The following is a 20,537-nucleotide window of genomic DNA, read 5'->3' as shown; positions in this document are numbered from 1 at the left end:
CGTTTGCCGACTGCCAAACATCCTCAGAGCTATGGCGCGGTATGGGGGCCAAAATTAAGACTACTGCCCAGCAGCAGGAGGCTAAATAAATTCCGAAGCAAACTGCTGATCTGATTAATAATAAGCTGGCGCCGGTAACTGAGAGGCTGGCGCTGCTTGCTGAGAAATAGCACCTTAACCGGCGTTATTACTAGATACTCTAGGGACTAGCAGCCCTCGGCTGGTCATTGACTGGTTCAAACACTCCCTCTGCTGTCTATTAGCATGGATAGGCTAGCGTTACCCTGGACAGGCTGGTGTTAGCATTGGAGAGGCTTGCCATTAGCATGCCTAGGCTGGCCACTAGCTGGATTTCCTACCCCCTCAACGGACCATTAGCATGGATAGGCTGGCGTTAGCATTGGAGAGGCTAGCCATTAGCGTGCCTAGGTATGCCACTAGCTGGATTTCCTACCTCCTTGATGGACCATTAGCATGGATAGGCTCACATTAGCATCGGAGAGGCTAGCCGATAGCATGTCTTGGAGAGTCACTAGTCAGCTAGTGGCATCAGCGTGCATCTCTGAGGATGTGTTGCAGTCGGCAAACGAAACGTACGTCAGCATGGGAAAGAAAAACCTTTCCTGTGTTTTAAAAAGAACCAAAAATGGAATTAGAGACTAAACACAGTAAGAACACACCAAACAAGTTCAGATTATAATGGATTAGATGCACGCTGCATTTGAAATGATGGAAGGGTCAAGATGCCCCTAACAAGTTCCCCTTGCGCTTTATTTCTTTAAATTTCCGTCTCAGTTTTCGTTTATCAGTCATGTTTCCTCTCTTTTTATCAGATTTGTCCTTAAGTGGATTTCCCCTCACCTGAAAAGGTTTGACTTAAAGTTTCTCTGTCTGTAGACTCGAACACTCTGGGGAAATGACATCGTAATCTCCTGAAAGGAGCTTTCCTCTGAAATGTGCAGACTGTTTGAGACTTATTTAGGCGGTGCAGGCGGAAAAAAAGAAGTTGGTGTAACTGTATTTGGACACAAGGTGTTGTCTGTGGAGTGTGGCTGTCGTCTCTCTGTCTGAAATGCGGGTTATGACTGCTCAGCAACTTGCTTCTCTTGTATTTTGACTTCCTCTTGTCAGAAAGAGTTTGTAGTTTTCTTAAATTTTCACGTTGTCAACAACTTCCCCCAGCGAGGTGAGAACACGATGAGACGGAGAGATTAAGACGTGCTGTCTTGTGTTCTTGCCTTACCTGTAAAACCAGCCCTGATTAGGCTTTTTATACACATTCACATAAAAACATGCAGCTGGGAGGAATTGGATAGAAGGTGTTGCCTATGTTTACAAGCTTTGGAAGTGACTATCCCTCATTGTCACTTACACACACACACTTATTCCGTTTAGCCTGTGTGTCTATTTGACCTAATCTGCCTGATAAATCAGCAGATTCCCAACCGTCCGCTTTAGCATTCAAACGGTATCACGCTGCTGCAGTGGTCATTTCCATAATGACGCACCTGATGGTCCCACACAGCCACTCTTGCACATTTAAACTCACCCAGATGCCTCAGACAGCTGGGAAACTCCACGTTGCTTTAGTAAATACAATAGTGGCATCAGGATTCAGGCAGGTTGCATTTATGTTCTGTTTTTACCTTAAAAGCTTGGATTTTAAAATGTTTTTGGCCAAGTGTGTTACTGTTTGGAAATTATGGATCATTCCATCAATCAGTGGGTTTAGATAGAGTTAGAGAAAGCCAAAAAGTTGCCTCTAAGGTTCAACCAAACTGGACAACTCCTATTCGAGTTAAGTTACCCACAAAATGCAGTTTTAACAGAAGTTCTCTCCACTTTGAAGACATCCCAACTTAACCAAGCTATGATCAGCCTGGGCACCCCTCTTCTGGAAGTGATGAGACCACAGAAGCGGTCTTTTGACAATACAATCGCCTCAAAACTCTGCATGCATCTGACACGTAAAGCCTAGTTTGTGCTTCGGCATCGGTACAGACACGCAACGCCATGACCCGTCCTTGCGAGGGCTCTCCAGCAGGCTCACAAGGATGGACCGAGCTGATCTCCCTTTTCTAAACATCTGACCAACAAGACAGAGAATGCAAGCTTGTGATTGGTCAGGTAGCTGCTGTCGTCAACAGCGCCACCATTATGCCCTCAAAAACAAGAGACACGGAGCAGCTTGACGAATTCCTAGCAGAAAAACTCTAAAAATATGAAAATTTTATTCACCCGTGACTGGAGGAGTAAAAAGATACTCATCAAGTGTTTTATTTGTGGATGGAAATGATGGGAAATGTGGTTTTGGAGGTGGCGAGTGCATGAAGAGGTGAAGGAGGATGAGGGATGCATTTTATCCATGTTAAAAAGTGTCTGAAACACAGAAACACAATATAAACACAATAGTAAACAAACTTTCTCAGACCGGACATGACAGGATACAACAGAACAGCGCTACGCCCTCTGTTGTCCTGGCGGGGAATTTGCAACACTCCCCAGCAAACGGAGAAGTCCGCGAGCAAAACGTCTCTCCTTTGTGAAGCTGATGCGGAAGCATAAAGTAGATTTAACACCATCAAACTGTATAGTACGTAGGGATGGGTACCTTTGACATTTGAATCGATTCGGTACTAATTACCGGTACCAAGGAATCGATACCGGTACTTAACGGTACCAATTTTAGATATTTTTGAGTGTTTATTATTTTAATTCTCTTTTATAATTAAATATATATTTTTCTCAATATATAACCATATTTGATAAATATCACGATAAATAACATACAACTGTTTGTATTTTAACATTGCCCTTGTAGTTTTATAAGCTGATAATTAAACTGAAGCAAACATCTTCACTGTGAACTAAATTTACTGTGTATCTTCATTCCTTTTGCCGTCCTTTTTCATTTGATTTTTCCTACTGGGAAGTTAGAATTTCCATGGAGAAAGCGAACGCACCATTAGCTGATCACAATGGTGGCAATGGAAGCTAACATATCAAGCTAACGTTATCTTAAACAGTTTATTTAGCTGCTGGAGCAGATTAAAACGATGATGCCTCACACTTAGATCGTTGTCACTGGTTTCATCTTCACCCAATCACCCGTCGCATTTAGTAAAGTGAAGCCAAACTTTAGAGCGCGTTCATGTTCTTCTAGTCGGAAATTCGGAGTTCCGAAGAGAAAGCGAACACACCATTAGCGGAACGGAAGCTAACAAATCAAGCAAACTTTATCTTAAACATTTTATTTACCTACGGAGCAGATTAAGATGAGGATGTCTCACTTAGATCATTGTCGCTGGTTTCATCATCACCCAGTTACCCATCACATTTAGTGAAGTGGACCCAAGCTTTAGCGTGCGTTCTTTCTACCGTGCTGCTCTGTTTACAACTCGCTCACAGGGACTGACGACATTACGCTCTTGCGCATGCGCAGCTGTCTAGGCAAGTTCTCGTTATGAAGGACGGGTACCGAAACGAGGCACCGTTTCAAATGACGTGAATCGTTGCTCAGTCGGTACTATGGAATTCGGTCGGTACCTTAAAAAGTACCGAATTCGGTACCCATCGCTAATAGTACGTAACAAAGGTAGGTTTTCATTGTTGTCGTCCATTTAGCATATCATGCTTTTACTTTGTCTGCCTTACTTCCACCACCGTTTTTTTTTTTTTTACTGATTGTGTTACGTCGTAGGCTAACCAGAAGAATGCCACACAGAATGGTGGATGAAAGTACTAATTGTTAAGGCTTCAAACCCACTTAAAGTGTATTATCATTTATTATTGCCTGCATCAACGGGCCATATTGACTTGGATACTGAGCTTGAATGCGCCTGACAGCAAACCCATATGGCCCGTTTGCTGCACACTTTATTAAAACATCGAGTCATCTGCAAACATACACACTCAGAAGAAAGCTAGCTCCGTGCTTCTTTTGTGAAAACAGGTTGGAAACATTTCTTGCGTCTTGATCGATCTTAGTAAGAATATTCTTCTAATCTTAAATGCAGGAGACCCTTTCAGAGTTTTTTTTTTTGTTTTCCTTTTCTAATGAGATGGAAATGATAGTTTATTTTAGCATGCTGGATCAAGATATATCACCAGTCTCTCAGCATATTAAACACGTTATTTTTAAAGCTATGCTAGATTTTAGTCATTATCACAATATTCTTCTTTATTTTTGTTTCTGTCTCTGCAACTTTCGACCTTTTAAAAACTGAAAAAGTCAGTTTTGTCTTTAAACCATGAAAAGCGTTCTCTACTGTCAACTTGCAACAGTACAGACCTTGTTCCATGTATTTTTCCTACATGGCAATCCTTTTTTCATTCACATTGTTTCGGGCAGCGGTAGGCAGTCCTGGTCTTCAAGTGCTCATGCCCAGCATGTTTGGCTCCAACACATCTAAATGAATGGTTGATTCACCGGTTCACCAAGTTATCAGGCTCTGCAGATGCCTGTTAAGCTTGGTTTATGCTTGACGCATTTACTTTCCACTTGGTGATGCGGCTCGCGGATGGAACGCACTTCACAACTTGCAGCGTTTATGGTTCATGCGGCTTGTCTCTGCAGTGAGCCGATATTCTCCCAAACTGTAGGGGGCAGCATGGAGCTCTACGGCATGCATCCAACACTACACCATAGTAGAAGTAAAAATTACTGTTGTTTACAACATGGCATTCCAGCATTTTTTTAACAGCATCCTCGTCTTTTCCGACAATGCGAGCTATTTCTCTCCAAGAATTATTATTAACATGTTGATCACGGTGATCTTTGAGAGCTGAATCATACAAATGTCTGTATTTATGAACCTCTGCCATACTAGTTCTTGCCAGTCAGCCATGTTTTTCCGTGTCCGGCCGTCGGCCTTGTTAGAAAATTTCCTAGGTGCACGGTACGGAAAGTTTGGGCCATGCGGAGGCGCGGTGGAGGGGTGTGGTTGTTAAAATGACGCAATTTTGCCGTGCGAACCTCGCGGACGCGTCAAGAGTAGACCAAGCTTCAATCACCTCCTGATTTAAATCAGGTGTGTTGGAACAGGGAAACAACTAAAATATGCTGGATAGCGGCACTCCAGGACCAGGATTGCCCACCCCTGGTTTAGGGGTTACATCTAGCCTTTGGACTTTATTTTTCCCACGTGTGAACGAATGGCTCCTAAATCCTAAAATGTCTCCAACCTCTAAATGTTATTTTTCAAACTTTAAACCTCTATCGATTTCACGTTATTATATCTGCAGAAATTTAGGAAATGTATGCTGCATTTGACCCCTGGATGCTTCATTTTTCTGCTGATTTTTACACTTGAAAATCGCCAGAAAGTTTCATACAAATTACAGTGTAATGCCGCATTTGATGGTAAGTTAAAGCATTGTGAAGTAGCGTTGCATGGACCATTGTGAAATTTGAATACCGTAGTTTAAAGAAAGCAATGACAGATTTTGGAGCCTGTTGTGCTCAAACTGGCAGTTAGCTCATCAGTCCTGTCAGAACTAAACAATTTATCTGAATGAAGGCCATTCTACAGCAGGTTGGATGGCTATTATCATATGTTTTTAACACAGAATTAGTTCAAAGTTGTAAAATACCATTTTAATTTTCTTATCACTGACCAACCATAAAAATTAAATTAGAAAACGGGAACAAAACTTTCCATTCAAAGCAGTTTAAAGCTGACAATCAGCTCCACATTCCCCTCAATCCTGCAGGCATTTGGCCCAGATCAAGAAATGTGTTTTAGCTGTAAGATCCTGGCGAATCTAATCCAAATATAAACTCGGTTCCAGTAGCTGAGAAGGAACCACTCAGTGGAGATTTACAAGTAATTCCTGCAGCAGAACAGTACCCCCCCCCCCCCCCCACACACACACACACACACACACTGATACATTTCTAAACATTTTATTTCTATTTTATTTCTTCTCTAAACGAGTAATTAAACTTTCATGGCCGTTGGTTTTCTAAATGCAATCATATCAGGTTAAGCAGAGTTGTTTGCTTTGTATGTTTTTCTAGCACACGTCTTTTCAGCTCTGCTTAAAAAACAACTGTTATTTTAGGAAAAACAACAGAATCACGGTCACAAGGTCGGGATTTTTTTAGCAACACCATTTAGAGGCATTGAACTGTCACATAATATTCTTTTGGAGAACTGTTAAGACCAGAGCATCATGTTACACAGAAAGTCCCAAAAGAGAAAACTGCTGAGGGATTAGATGTGGTTACTGAAGTTCAGGACTAAACCAGTTTGTTGTTTCTCCACTAAAAGTCATGTTGGATTCCTGGGAACTTTTTTATTATTTATAAACTCCTCAGTCGTTCTGCAAGACGAAGATTAGTCCAGACACCAAGTGGCAGGGAAACCAAAAGTATCATTAAAAATAAAGCAAAGCATGCAGATTAATCCTGAAACGGCCGTAAGGATGATGCCAGCTCTGAAACCACCGAGTCATTTTGAGTAATTTTGCTCCAAACTCAGGTGGTGATACATAACAGCTTTAGAGGTCTTTAAAGAGATTATCAGTGAATGGAAAAATTAACAATAACAGCCTGAAAACTTTAATTTAATGTCTCGCCATTTTACACCAGTAACTGATCTTCTCACATCCGCTGCATCCTCCCATCGTCCATAACTGAAGACATATAAACTGTTTGACTCATCAAATTAATGTGTTTTCCATCTAAACTGATTTTCAGAACTGATTTTTGCAGCTCTTTGGTAGCCACTTCCTGCAAGCATTCTCTCTCTCTCTCTCTCTCTCTCTCTCTCTCTCTCTCTCTCTCTCTCTCTCTCTCTCTATCTCTCTATCTATCTATCTATCTATCTATCTATCTATCTATCTATCTATCTATCTATCTATCTATCTATCTATGTGTGTGTGTGTGTGTGTGTGTATATATGTATATGTATATGTATATATATATATATATATATATATATATATATATATATATATATATATATATATATTAGTGGTGGGCATAGATTAATTTTTTCAATCTAGATTAATCTCACTGTAATCTTGGAATTAATCTAGATTAATCTAGATTAAAATGGCTCATTCAAATTCTGCCAAAGGCATATGTGTGTGCTACCTAGATAATGACTAAAAGCAAGTCTTTGAGAATGGAGGCGTATTTCTTGTTTCAATAATGCATCACAGACTGATAAAGCAGTTTTACTACAATAACTGATGATGAAAATAAATAATGATCAATAAGTATTCGTGTTTAATAGCTGTTTATTCTGTTCAACAAATTCTGCACTGTAGGTCTACAGAATAGGTCATGATTAACTATTTACAGTCAGTAGCATTTGGTCAATCAGTCCAAGCTGGTGCCTATCTCCAGCGGTCAACGGGCAATCAGGCGGGGTACACCCTGGACAGAGAGCCGGTCCATCGCAGGGCAACACAGAGACACACAGGACAAACAATCACACACACACACTCACACTCAAGGACAATTTAGACAGACCAATCAACCTAACAGTCATGTTTTTGGACTGTGGGAGGAAGCCGGAGTACCCGGAGAGAACCCACGCATGCACAGGGAGAACATGCAAACTCCATGCAGAAAGATCCCAGGCTGGGAAGCGAACCCAGGACCTTCTTCCTGTAAGGCAACAGCTCTAACCACTGCGCCACTGTGCAGCCCGTTATATATACAATATTTATTAATTTTTAATCAGATCGGCAGCAACAGGCTTCCATAGAGGTGTGATTGTTCTTTTCATAGAAACTTAAAGAATCGCTTAAAACAGCGTTAATGCACAAGTGTGTGTGTGTGTGTGTGTGTGTGTGTGTGTGTGTGTGCTCTTAGAATTTCCCCATAACAAAAACACCTTGTGAAGGCAAATGTCTAACCAGTGTGTGCGTTCCATGGAAGTGAGAAAAAGCAGGAGGCACTGGTATTCCCAAGTGAATGTGTGTGTGTGTGTGTGTGTGTGTGTGTGTGTGCTGTAGCAGCCTTTTTTTCCTTGTATAAGCATGTTCTCTCCTCGTTTTCCCAAGAATAATAACCTTATTATTCCGTGCTGTCATGTTGGAGAATGCAAGCGTGTAGCAGTGTGCGATTGTGAGTCTTTGCCAATCGGGACTTCTGTCATTCCAGCCACAGTCGGCATCCGGACTGCCTTTCTGTGTTTGAGCCTCCTAATATAGAAGACCGGCACACGATGGACACTCTCTCTCTCTCTCTCTCTCTCTCTCTCTCTCTCTCTCTCTCTCTCTCTCTCTCTCTCTCTCTCTCTCTCTCTCTCTCTCTCTCTCTCTCTCTCTCTCTCTCTCTCTCACACACACACACACACACACACACACACACACACACACACACACACACACACACACACACACACACACACACACACACACACACACACACACACACACATGTAGCTGCAGAATAACCCCAACAGAGATTTCTGAGACAACTTATCAGTCACTTCACATTTTGTCGTATTTCCTTCCAAGCCGGCGCTCCTGTTGGGATCGGACCGAGCTCCTGCCTGAGTGACATTTACTTCTCATGCTGCTACGTGACAGTGGAACACCACCAGTGCCAGCACAGAGATGATGTCAGATGGTTATTTAAAGGTGTGTGCGTGTGTGTACATGTCTGTGTGTGTATGCGAGTGTATGCTTTAAACTTTGGTTTGGCAGGTTTGTGCAATAGTTTTCTGCTCCAGCCTGTTTTGTGTGCACAGCTGGGGTTTAGTGTGGAAATGGAGCCTACCTGCGTAGGTGGAGGTTTGGAACCTTAACCAGGGTTTGTGCCTGCAGGGAGGTTTGTTTACGTTTATGAAAAGAAATAAACACATAAACAAAAATGTGTTCATGCAGAGTTTGCTGCACTTTTTCCGTGTTTTCTCAGCAGCTGTCTCATCTGACGCCCTAATGTTCTGAAAATGTCGCCTCTGCGTTGGTGTAAGTGTGTGTTTTTGCAGATGGGAGCATCTGTGTGTTTGGGTCACGGGCAGAAACCACCCCCAGCCTTTTCCCTTCCTTGATCCTGCATTTAGCACTGGATGAGGCCATGATATGCAAATAGCTCGGACAGCATGCAAAGAGCAAAAAAATGTGTTTATGTGACATAAATAGACAGACAGGAGGACAGTGTTTGCAAAAAAGACTTAAATGTTAATCTTTTATTTGTTGTAGAGCAATTCTTTGGTTTCTTTCACGCAGTGTTAAAATGAAATGCGTTTGCCTCGGAGATAGGAACTCGCATCTGGGAATGACATCACTTTTAACTTCCAGTTCCAAGTCCAAAAACCAGTGAGTTTCATATTTTTGCTCAAAACTTAAACTAATGTTGGTAAGACAATCCAATAACGATGCATTTGCTAAACGATGGGACACACTCACCAGGTTTTATGCAAAGCGCTCTATGTCTGCGTCCCCAGTTGAAAACCTCAGACTTTCCAAGCTGAGATTCCGGCGTCAGGGCATTCTTGATTTTATTTGATTGGGAAACTTGGAAATTCCGACATCCGGGTTTATTTTTATGCTCCTTTTTAGGCCAAATGTTTGTGCCAATTACAGTAAATAGATGTCTAGATGTCAGCTATGATAAAGCACAGTTTCTTTTTGTCATTCTGGAAATGCATCATGGGTAGTTTGGATCCAGTTTGTGTTTCTAGTGCAGAAAAAAAAACTTGCACTATTTCTTCTTGGGAAAAAAAAGATAAAAAATAAAATAAAAAAGTTAAAGAACTTGATTTGCTTTTAGAAAAGAGTTTTTCCTTTCTTTTCTGCTCAATCCTGTTTGGTCAGTGCTTCTTCTTCTTCTTCTAACTGCAAGAAGGAAAAGAAACCACAAAACTTCCGTTAGCCAAAATCTTACAGATGTCTATTTTTAGACCGATAGTAAACAGTGCTTCCTCTCATGCTTTAGTTAAAAGGCCAAAAATTTTACAGTTTTTCCGTGTAATGAAAGGCAGTTTACTGTCACGGTAGGAAGGAAACCATAAACCTTTAGCTTGAAGGTTTTGTGTTCAGACATGAAAAAAAATCTTCTGGTTCTTAACTTTCATTGAAGTTTAAAAAGCAAGAAATTTTTCAGAAACATGATGAATTTATTGGAATAAAGCAAAAATGTGGTTGAAATGATTTAGTGTTTAAAATGTACGCTTCTTCTTTACAATGTTGCTTAGTTTATTAGATGTTGCGGATAATTTTAATTTTGCATGCCGCTCTTAAAGAACAAGTTCACTTAGAAACTGTTTTTACGTGAAACACTTTCTAAGGAAGCTTAGAGCTGCCACCCACGCAAAATTGAATGAGAGTGATATCACGTTACAACATCCAACACATTCTCACACCCAAGGCGTCAAAATATGACGCGTGTGACCAAGCCTCAATATATGACGATTTGGGGCGTGCCAGCGCGCTAGGAGACGACGATCAGGGACACGCTGGTTCACGTGGCTCCGCTGGCGTCACTGTTTGACGCGCGCGGTCACACGGACGTTATTCGACTATTTAACCTTCCCCTCACCCCAATCCTAACTTTCAGGTCCATAAACTGTGAGTTTAAGGTTAGGATTGGGGTGACGGGAAGGTAAAGTAGTTCACAGGTCGTTCTAATGTCCGTCTCACCACCGGCGTCGGATACCGACGCTCTGGGACGCTGCGCCAGCTGTTTGTCCCTGATCGTCGTCTCCTGACGCGCTGGGGCGTCCCAAATGGTCATATATTGAGACTTGGTCACACACGTCATATTTTGACGCCTTGGGTGTGAGAATGTGTTGCAACATTATAACTTTATTGATCCAACAATTTCACGTTCTTACAAGATAAGTATTTGGCTGTACGGACGTGATGTTTAAACCTAAAAATTATATTGTTAGAACTTGATAATAAAATCTTCTACAAACATATTGGAAGAATATGAAAATTATATTGTTAGAACAATAAATTTAGGATGTTATGAAGTTATATTGCTTCTATGTAATTTTGTGTGGGTGGCAGCTCTATGCTTCCGTAGAATCCCGCATGAGCTTCTGATGGAAAATAGACGGGGAAAGGCTCGGATTAGAAAAGCCTGACAGATGTACGTTACACTGAGAATTAGCATTCATGGACTCACCCATCATGAACAGGGTGAGACTTTCACCTTTACAGATTTATGAAAAAAATTTAAGCAATTTCTGAAAAGGAAAACTTCATTTTGCTTCTTTAAGAAATAATTTGAATTTTGTCTTTTCTTTTTTAAAGTGCAAGTCACCCCCCTACCAGTTCCACTTCCTGTTTGAAAAATGCCACAAATGCTGTTGCCTAGCACACCGAGAGGGTGGAGTCACTAACAAACACACACACACACACACACACACACACACACACACACACACACACACACACACACACACACTCACACATGCTGTGTCTCAATTCAGGGTCTGCATCCTTCGAAGGACCCAGTCTACTCGGCCGACGTGGGCTGGGTCCTCCGTCGGCTGAGTAGACCGGATGCTAACGGCTGTGAATTTGGACAGGCCTAGCCTTCATGAACTTCCTCGGCGAACGTTCTGTCACCTAGCAACCGTGGAACCGCTGAGCAGAAGGGAGAAGGAACTTTAAATGATGGAGCTCGAAGATTTATTTAGCTATTTAATCATTTCCTTGACTGTTGGAGAGCTAATTCAGAGAAAATACTTTCAGCAAGCTGAGCCTGAGCAAAGATGTGATAATAGTTTTTAATACTTTCTAAGGGTCTTAATCTGACCAAAACCGATTTATCACCTTTAAGACTTTTCAGACCCAGCGGATACCCTGTAATATTAAACAATTCACATTTGTAAACAAAAATAAAAATCAAGAGTTTAATGCAGAACTGATTTTATTTAGATATTTCTTTTATTTCTACATGTTTAACCTTTATTAAACATTTTTTTCTAGCAAAGTAAAAAGCTGTCAAAATTCTCCCTTCTCTCCTGTGCCCTCTGCTGCTCTGCCTGCCTCTGCAGCCTCATGTCCTCCCTGATCAGCTCCAGGAGCTGGTCATCGCTGGCACCTTCCCCTGGATGCCCATTTTCTCCAGAATAGTCTTAACAAACATGTAAGAAAAGAAACAGATAGAGAAAAGAGGACAACGGGTTATTCCTTTCATGTTTTCGCAGAAAAAAATAAACTCAAACGAGTTTTTAAAATATGAGATGTTATTGTACCTCCATGCCACAGCCGCCGAATACTTTGCTCCAGTGATCATGTGGTCCATCTCCGCCCTAAGCTTAATAAATTCCCTGGTTTTCTCTTTTGTCCCTAAAATACAAACTCCTATTAAAATCAGGGGAAAACGTAGCGGGAGAAGTACGACACCGAGCGGCCGAACATACGAGCCGAGACCGCAATACAAGCACTGTTACTGTAACATTTCTAACTAAAATAACGTTCATGTATCACAAAAAGCCCTTAACCTAACAATTTAAGTTTATACTGACATTTATGTGCGCATTCCTCTCCGACAGCTCCCGCTTCACTGTCCACCATTGTTTTTAAAAGTTCTGCCGTCCGACCCGCAAGGCATCTTGGGAAATGTAAACCGTTGAAGGATACACCGGACCCAGTTTTTACCTGACAACGGCACAACACTTGACAGTTTTAGGCAGAAAATTAGATTTTTTACTAAAATGCACTAAAGTGCAAAACTCTGCAGCACGATTAGACATGCATTTATATAGTTTATCAGAAAAAAGTTGATTTGGGGGTGACTTGCTCTTTAAACATTCCTTAAGTCTAAGCTAATTCTGTTGTTCACGAGTGAGGCGTGAGATGGATAGGCGGATTGGTGCTGCATCTGCAGTGATGCGGGCGTTGTACCGGTCTGTCATGATGAAGAGAGAGCTGAGTCAGAAAGCAAAGCTCTCAATTTACCGGTCTATCTACGTTCCTACCCTCACCTATGGTCATGAGCTTTGGGTAGTGACCGAAAGAACGAGAATGCGGATACAAGCGGCCGAAATGAGTTTTCTCTAAAGAGTGGCTGGGCTCTCCCTTAGAGATAGGGTGAGAAGATCGGTCATTCGGGAGGGACTCGGAGTAGACCTGCTGCTACTCCACATCGAGAGGAGCCAGTCGAGGTGGCTCGGGCATCGTCAGGATGCCTCCTGGATGCCTCCTTGGTGAGGTTTTCCGGGCACGTCCAACCAGGAGGAGACCTAAAGGTAGACCCAGGACACGGTGGAGGGACTATGTCTCTCACCTGGCCAGGGAACGCCTTGGGATTCCCCCGGAGGAGCTGGCTCAAGTGGCTGGGGAGAGGGAAGTCTGGGCCTCTTGCCTACTGCCCCCGTGACCCGACTCCGGATAAGCGGATGAAAATGGATGGATGGATAATTCTGTCGTAGTCTCCAACTAAACGTGTGTAGGAAATTATGAAAAACTATTTAGCAATTTTTATTAATTTGATGTAGTCAGTGGCAACCCCTAGGGGTGGCAAAGGGGGGACCAAGGCCACCCCTAGAAAATTGCAATGAAAATAATCTGGGAGCGCCACTGGATGTATTTATCTCATCGTCATCTGTTGAGTGGAAGACAAAATGACCTTTTTGACCTTTTTGTCTCCTCCCAGATTCAGCGGTGATCCTTGTGTCTCGAGCATCATTCCTGTGTGATTATTTTTGTTTTCCACCATGGACCTCCGGGTGGGAGAGCGGGGAATGCGTCCCGGTTCGGACACGGCGCTCCTCACACCTCTGCACCCCCCTTTACTCCTCACCTCTTTTTCCCCTCAAGCCCGCACCTCCTTCTCCCAGCAGCAACTGCATCAACAAATCCGGGTAACAGACACACACACGGAGGAATTCAAAGGCAGTGTTGGCTGGATGTAATAAACGTGTGTGTTTGCGGTTGTAGTTTAACATGGAACAGAGGCGGCGGGAGCAGGAGCACCACGAGAAACAGCAGGAGCTACAGCAACTGAAGCACAAAGACAAAAGTCAGCAGAGTGAGTCCAGACACACACACACACACACACACACACACACACACACACACACACACACACACACACACACACACACACACACACACACACACACACACACACACACACACACACACACACACACACACACACTGCTTCAGACCCTTTAACATGTTCCTGCAGGTTTTCTTCTTTGTGTGTCGCCTCTAAAGATAATCGTTGCTCAGCGCGGTAATCATGGCCCAAGAGGAAAGTCCCTACAGGAGATCCGACTGAGCTTTGAGCAGAACTTTACTCTCAAAGCTGTTTAAGCTCTAAATATAACCTCACAAGTGCAGCTATATCACCAGGGTTAAATATAGTCTGTGGTCTCGGTAAATAAAGGCACTCGGTCAATATTGACTCGATCACTTCTAACACCCGCTGGCTCCTCTTTGTCACACATCCACATTCACCAAAAACACTAGAACATCAGCAAACATCACCTTGCAGTGCAGCACACACATTTAACGATGCTAGTGCGAGAACTACGATGCCCACATGCTCAAGTGCTTTTATTTTCTTGATCACATTTTAGTGATTTTCACTTTGTCGTGCAAGATGTGCAACACCTGCAGGTTGCCTGCACAGTGGGGCTTCTTTTTGCACCTTTCATTCTGCTGATTTCTTCTCTTTTTGGGGGGTTTGCTGTGCCGATAATCGACAGGTGCTGTGGCGAGTTCGCTGGTGAAACAGAAACTCCAGGAGGTGATTCTCAAGAAGCAGAAACAGGCGGCGCTGGAAAGAACGAACTCCAACACCCTGACGCCACATCCTGTAGTGTACAGGTATGACAGCATGCAACAACACCAACACTTTCAATGCTCATGGTAAAGTTATAAATCATAGTGTTTGTCTTTAGAGTGCTTAAAAATGTAAGATTAGACCCGGGGTCTGCAGCCTGTAGCTCTGGAGCCATCAGTGGCTCTTTAGAGCTACCACAATGATTCCCAACCCCTTTTGGAAGCAAACTCATGTTTTCAAATATAGACGTCAGAAAAATGGGAGTTGAAGCTGCTTTTCGGGTTTTCTAAATGGAGTTATTGCATTGAGTTTGCATGCAATGCTTTTTAGATCTACTTGGGTCTTTTTTAACGTCATTTTCCACGGATATCATCAACCAATTCTCTATTAGCAAAACGTTGTTCCTCCTCTTTTACAACTTAACTATAGAGATGGTGTTTTTTTTTTAAATGTCAACACGTTTCTTGGGGTGACGGTGGCACAGGAGTTAAGCGCACGCCCCGCAATCGGAAGGTTGCAGGTTCGAGCCCCGCTCAGTCTGTCTTGTTGTGTTCTTGGGCAAGACACTTAACCCACGTTGCCTGCTGGTGGTGGTCGGAGGGACCGGTGGCGCCAGTGCTCGGCAGCCTCTCCTCTGTCAGTGCGCCCCAGGGCAGCTGTGGCTACATCGTAGCTCATCCCCACCAGTGTGTAAATGTGTGTGTGAATGGGTGAATGACTGATTGTGTTGTAAAGCGCCTTGGGGGGTTCCAGGACTCTAGAAGGCGCTATATCAAATACAGGCCATTTACCATTTATGGAAAAGGAAGAAAAAATATTACTGACGTTGGTCTCAGAATGTCAGAATCCGGATTTAATCGCATTTTCATCACTTTTTCTAAGAATTCTAATTTCACTTTCACCATCCATCCATTTTCATCCGCTTATCCAGAGTCGGGTCGCGGGGGCAGTAGCCTGAGTCGAGAGGCCCAGACTTCCCTCTCCCCAGCCACTTGAGCCAGCTCCTCCGGGGGAATCCCAAGTTGTTCCCTGGCCAGGTGAGAGACATAGTCCCTCCACCGTGTCCTGGGTCTACCTTTAGGTCTCCTCCCGGTTGGAGGTGCCCAGTAAACCTCACCAGGGAGGCGTCCAGGAGACATCCTGACCAGAAGCCCTAACCACCTCGACTGGCTCCTCTCGATCTGGAGGAGCAGCGAATCTACTCCGAGCCCCCCCCCCCCCTCCCCCCCCCCCCCCCCCCCCCGAATGACCGAGCTTCATACCCTATCTCTAAGGGAGAGCCCAGCCACTCTTCAGAGAATACTCATTTCGGCCGCTTGTATCAGTGGTCTCGTTGTTTCGGTCACTACCCAAAGCTCATGACCACAAGTGAGGGCGAACGTAGATCGACCGGTAAATTGAATAAATTTCATTTTCAGAATTCCAAAAATAAAAGGACTGCCTTTTAGTGGCACTAATCTTCTTCCATAGAATAAGTCAAAAATTTAAATGATTTTTTTTCCCTAAAAGGTCTTGTAGCGGTTGAGGCTCCAAACAAATGTTATTCTGGTGGACTGAGGGCAGTGGCAGACCCCTTTCAATTTATTTAGAATAAATAAGGTGTGTGTTTTCCAGAAAACTCGGTCCAGATCCCAGCGTGGCCTCCCAGCCTCTGGTCTCACCTCCATCACACTCCCTACCTGACGGATCAGAGGGCACGCCGCTCCGCCGAGCAGGTGAAACGTCTTCATTTCAAACCAGAAAACAATTTCTTCACTAATCTGTTGAAACTCCAGATTAAAGAACCCAAGAAAATTTGTCCTTTTGCATTTTAAATGTAACAAATCCAAAGAATATTGATGCAACATGTATTGTTTTATTAGACTGCAGTTCACATACCAACATTTTCACTTGCAGTGAGCTTTAGTGTTGAGCTTAAGTAGCTGATTTAGTAACATTTCCCATTTTGCTTTCATTTGTCAGCATCTGAGCCCAACCTGAAGGTGAAACACAAGCTGAAGAAACACCTCAACACCCGAAAGAGTCCTCTAACCCGCAAAGAAAGTGCCCCGCCCTCCATCAAACACAGAGCACCAGATGCACTCGGTTAGCTCGCACACTCACACAGGCGGTCACTTTTGTTGATTTTATTTGCACATCATTTAATATTTGCAGATATGATTGCAAAATCGCATTCATGCATAGTTGTGTCCCAAAATGAAGTCATCACTCTTTGTTCAGATTCCTCCCCCAGCAGCAGCAGCACCCCGGTGTCCGGCTGCAGCTCTCCTAATGACAGCGTCCCCAATGAGAATGGACTGCTGCCATCTGCAGGCGGACTCTCGCACGAGGTCGGCCAAGAAAAACACACAAACATTAAAACCGTTCGTAGTTTCAAACACAATGTGGAAAAAGATGAAGATAGATGTCTTTTTAGTTTGCCACACCTGCATGTTCTCGTCTTGGATTCTGCAAAAAAGCTGCTTTGCAAACATTGATTTTGTGGCGGCAAATGAAATGTTTAAAGCAGCGACACAAGAGCTTGTTCATCAGCTGTTTGTGCGTAATTCATTTAATCAGGAAGTCAGATCAGAGCGACCTCGGTTACACCTGCTGTGATCTCTGACTCGTCAGTGTCAGGAAATAAAAACACATGCGTGGGTTTCATGCAGCTTCACGACCTTCCAGTTTCTGACATTTTAGTAGGAAACTTTAGAAAATGCGTTGATCTAGATTTAGAGGTTTCGGTTTTGTGAATGCAGCATTTTTAATCCTGCCTAAAACCACGTTTTAAGGTGATCTCGGTTTATGATTTTTAACAATGACTGTTTGACGTTTCCAGGCCCAGAAGCTGCTGCTAAGAGACGGCACCCTGGCTAACTTCACCGTCCAGAGCCCGTCCACCCTGCCCACCATCACACTCGGCCTGCCAGCCAACTCCAGGGTAAAAACTTACTCCAGCACATGAATTAATCAATAATTTTGTTTTATTCGTCTTTCTAATGATAAAAGAAAGATGCAATTTTTTTTAAAAAGCCCAATAAAATAAACATTCTGATGCTGTGACTCCAGAGAGTAAACGTTGTCTTCACTTTTATTTTATCATGGCATAAAACTGTCGAATAATTTTATTAATTTGATTTTTTTTTAAAACGAGAGAGGATATTTAATTAATTAAGGAAATCGCCATGTTTGTAAAACGCCGTCAGCCTGATGATGGCAAAAGATCCCTGATCAGTTTTATTGTCAGATCTTTTGTTTTCAGCTTTTGTAAAAAGTTGTTGACGTGTGTTTCCAGGCCGAAGGAGAACTGTCGTCTCTGAAGGTCAGTCGGGTTCCCATGGTTACCGCCGGGGGCTCTCCGGTCTTCCTCCCTCTCAGAGGAGAAGACCAGGTGGGGCAGATGAATCGTCACTTACCTGTCATCATCCTGGAGCCTTCTGGCCTTGTCCACCCTCCCATTCTCACCGGTGAGACACACACACACACGCACGCACGCACGCACGCACACACACACACACAAGCTGTTGATACAGACGGAGGCTTTCTATCACTTTTGTGTTCAGATTTTTACTAACACACATTTTTCGGATCAATTTTGAGTTTTTCTTTGCAGTTTTACATAAATAAAATCAACCTTTTGTGACCCGTGAGGATTGTTCACTTGACAATTTGGGCCCTCATCTTGAAACGTTTGGAAACCCCTGAAATAAATAAATAAATAAATAAATAAATAACAGCTAAATATTTCCAAAACTTTTATCTAACTTCCCATTTATGGCAGCAACTTCATAATTCCTGTCTGAAATGGTAGAGCGCCACCTAGTGGTCACTTTTAGATAACATGTCCTAATTCTTTCATCCAATGTGTCAAAAATCCCTAATTTCACAATATTCTCGTGACTTCCTTGTGCTTCTGTTCTGCTCACATTTAAAAGCTCTCTGCTCTGTTCCCACCCGCCTGCCAACAGTTCCAGGTCTAGACTCCGTCCCGTTGCAGTTCGCACCGCAGCTGGACCACCTGTCTCCGGGAGGCGTTCAGCCCCACAAGCCCCTGAGCCGGGCACATTCAGAACCGCTTCCCCAGAGCCCGCATGCCCTTCACACGCATCTCCTCCAGCAGCAACACAACGCACAACTCCTGGAGCGACTCAAGCAGCAGACTCACCTGGGCAAGGTGAGAAAGAACGCTGAAACCTCTTAAGTCATGGTGAAATCTTTCTGTGTTTTGAGGTAAATCGAATATATATTGTGTGTGTGTGTGTTTGTGTGTGTGTGTGTGTGTGTGTGTGTGTGTGTGCAGTTGATGTCCAAGTCCAGCGAGAAGCCCAGACTGCATCAGATCCCATCTGAGGACATGGACTCAGAGGATGGAGAAGGGTCACCCCCGACTGACCGAACCTTTCACAGCAGATTGAGGGCGGAGTCACTCAGGGAGGCGGAGCCAACAGGATCCAAAACCCACGAAGAGCAAATCAACCTGCAGCATGCCCTCATACTCAACCAGGTGTGGAGCAGCAGACATTTTTACTCACAGAAAGCTGCTTTCTCTTTTCGTCCTGTAGATGGCGGCCTAACTCTTCATGTGACCGGTTTCTCCCTTTTACTTTAAAGTTTTATTAATATCAGCCTAGAATAGAAAAACGTCTCCATTAATGCAAACAAACATAAAAGTAGAACAAAATGTTTACTTTTCTATGTCAATAGTTTTAATTTTATTGTCGCTAATGTATTATTTAATTAAAATGCAACAAGAAATCTATCTGTGTTTCTACCTGGATAGTCGTTGCTATGGGAACAGCAGAAGCAGCTGCAGCAGCTGCATCGGCAGATGGAGACCCTGACTGTGCCCGTGTTACACAGCAGCGGCGGTGGTGGCGCTGCCTGCGGCTTGGGTGTCCACCGCCCGTTGTCCCGTGCGCAGTCGTCCCCGGCGTCCACCTCTCTCACCCTGCCTGAGAAACCGCTGAGTCTGACCGCTCAGGATCCCAGCAGCAAGCCACATTTTACCACTGGTTAGTCGGCCATGTCGAACATGTTTCTGTAACACCAGCCCAAATGCAGTTTGATTCTTTTGAGGGTCAAAAGAAGTAAACTGGGACAAAGACATTTTGAGGCATACCTTTCACTTCAAAATTGCATCTGCAGAGCTGAACTTGTAATTCAGCCACTGAATCATGGTTTTTAGAGCAGGGAAGCAACTAAAACCTGGTTGGACACCACTGGGTCAGGTACAATAGGTGATACTGGTTTTGATGGGAGCCTAAATTCCCACCTGAGGAATCTCAGCATTTGTCCCGATTGGCTTTTTCACTTTAGATCTCAACATTTGTCTGAAAATTCAAAGATTTCTCACTGTGTTTAAGTTTTTATGCATTTCTTTTTATAAATGTAGTTTTTGACCTTTATGCTTGCAGGTTTGGTGTACGACTCCCAAATGCTAAAGCACCAGTGTGCATGTGGAGATAACAGCAGTCACCCAGAGCATGCTGGGAGAATACAGAGCATCTGGTCCCGACTACAGGAGAGAGGCCTGAGAGGACAGTGTGAGGTACAACACACACAGACGCAGGCACACGCACACACACACATTCCTGTCTTGCTAGTAGGTGTCAGGGCGTCAGACTTCCATTTATTCTAGTGACTGCATGATGCCTAACCCTAACCATTACTAACCCTGACCTTAACTAAAACTTAACTCGCACCAGCCCTCTAACTAGTAGAGCCCAGTAGCATTGTAACAAAAGTTGGGACCAGGAAAAATGTTTTAACCTTTTAGGTTAAAAATGTGAGTTGGTCCTCGTGCAGTGTAGACAAGTAAACACACAACACGCTCGGGAATTCGGGG

General features: G+C 43.4%; 1 protein-coding gene across 4 annotated transcripts in view; it reads left to right on the top strand.

The window, feature by feature from the left end:
* The window catches only part of hdac7a (histone deacetylase 7a), an 87,776-nt gene that overhangs the window by 48,158 nt on the left and 19,081 nt on the right, over positions 1–20,537 (top strand). For 3 of the 4 annotated variants that reach the window (XM_054746175.2, XM_054746176.2, XM_070544980.1), the window contains 12 exons: positions 13,574–13,781; positions 13,858–13,948; positions 14,634–14,754; positions 16,325–16,425; positions 16,673–16,795; positions 16,931–17,040; positions 17,532–17,633; positions 17,988–18,159; positions 18,661–18,866; positions 18,993–19,196; positions 19,473–19,704; positions 20,107–20,240. In XM_054746175.2, coding sequence (XP_054602150.2) covers positions 13,635–13,781; positions 13,858–13,948; positions 14,634–14,754; positions 16,325–16,425; positions 16,673–16,795; positions 16,931–17,040; positions 17,532–17,633; positions 17,988–18,159; positions 18,661–18,866; positions 18,993–19,196; positions 19,473–19,704; positions 20,107–20,240 — 1,743 coding nt within the window. In that variant the 5' untranslated portion in view covers positions 13,574–13,634. Of the gene's footprint in view, positions 1–8,488; positions 8,599–13,573; positions 13,782–13,857; positions 13,949–14,633; positions 14,755–16,324; positions 16,426–16,672; positions 16,796–16,930; positions 17,041–17,531; positions 17,634–17,987; positions 18,160–18,660; positions 18,867–18,992; positions 19,197–19,472; positions 19,705–20,106; positions 20,241–20,537 lie in introns of those variants that run through there. The other variant, XM_054746179.2, reaches the window with a different exon arrangement.

This window comes from Nothobranchius furzeri, chromosome 15 (assembly GCF_043380555.1).
Source record: "Nothobranchius furzeri strain GRZ-AD chromosome 15, NfurGRZ-RIMD1, whole genome shotgun sequence".
Taxonomy (NCBI): domain Eukaryota; kingdom Metazoa; phylum Chordata; class Actinopteri; order Cyprinodontiformes; family Nothobranchiidae; genus Nothobranchius; species Nothobranchius furzeri.
The sequence above is the reverse complement of the archived record's forward strand: the minus strand, read 5'-3'. Positions and strand labels throughout refer to the sequence as shown.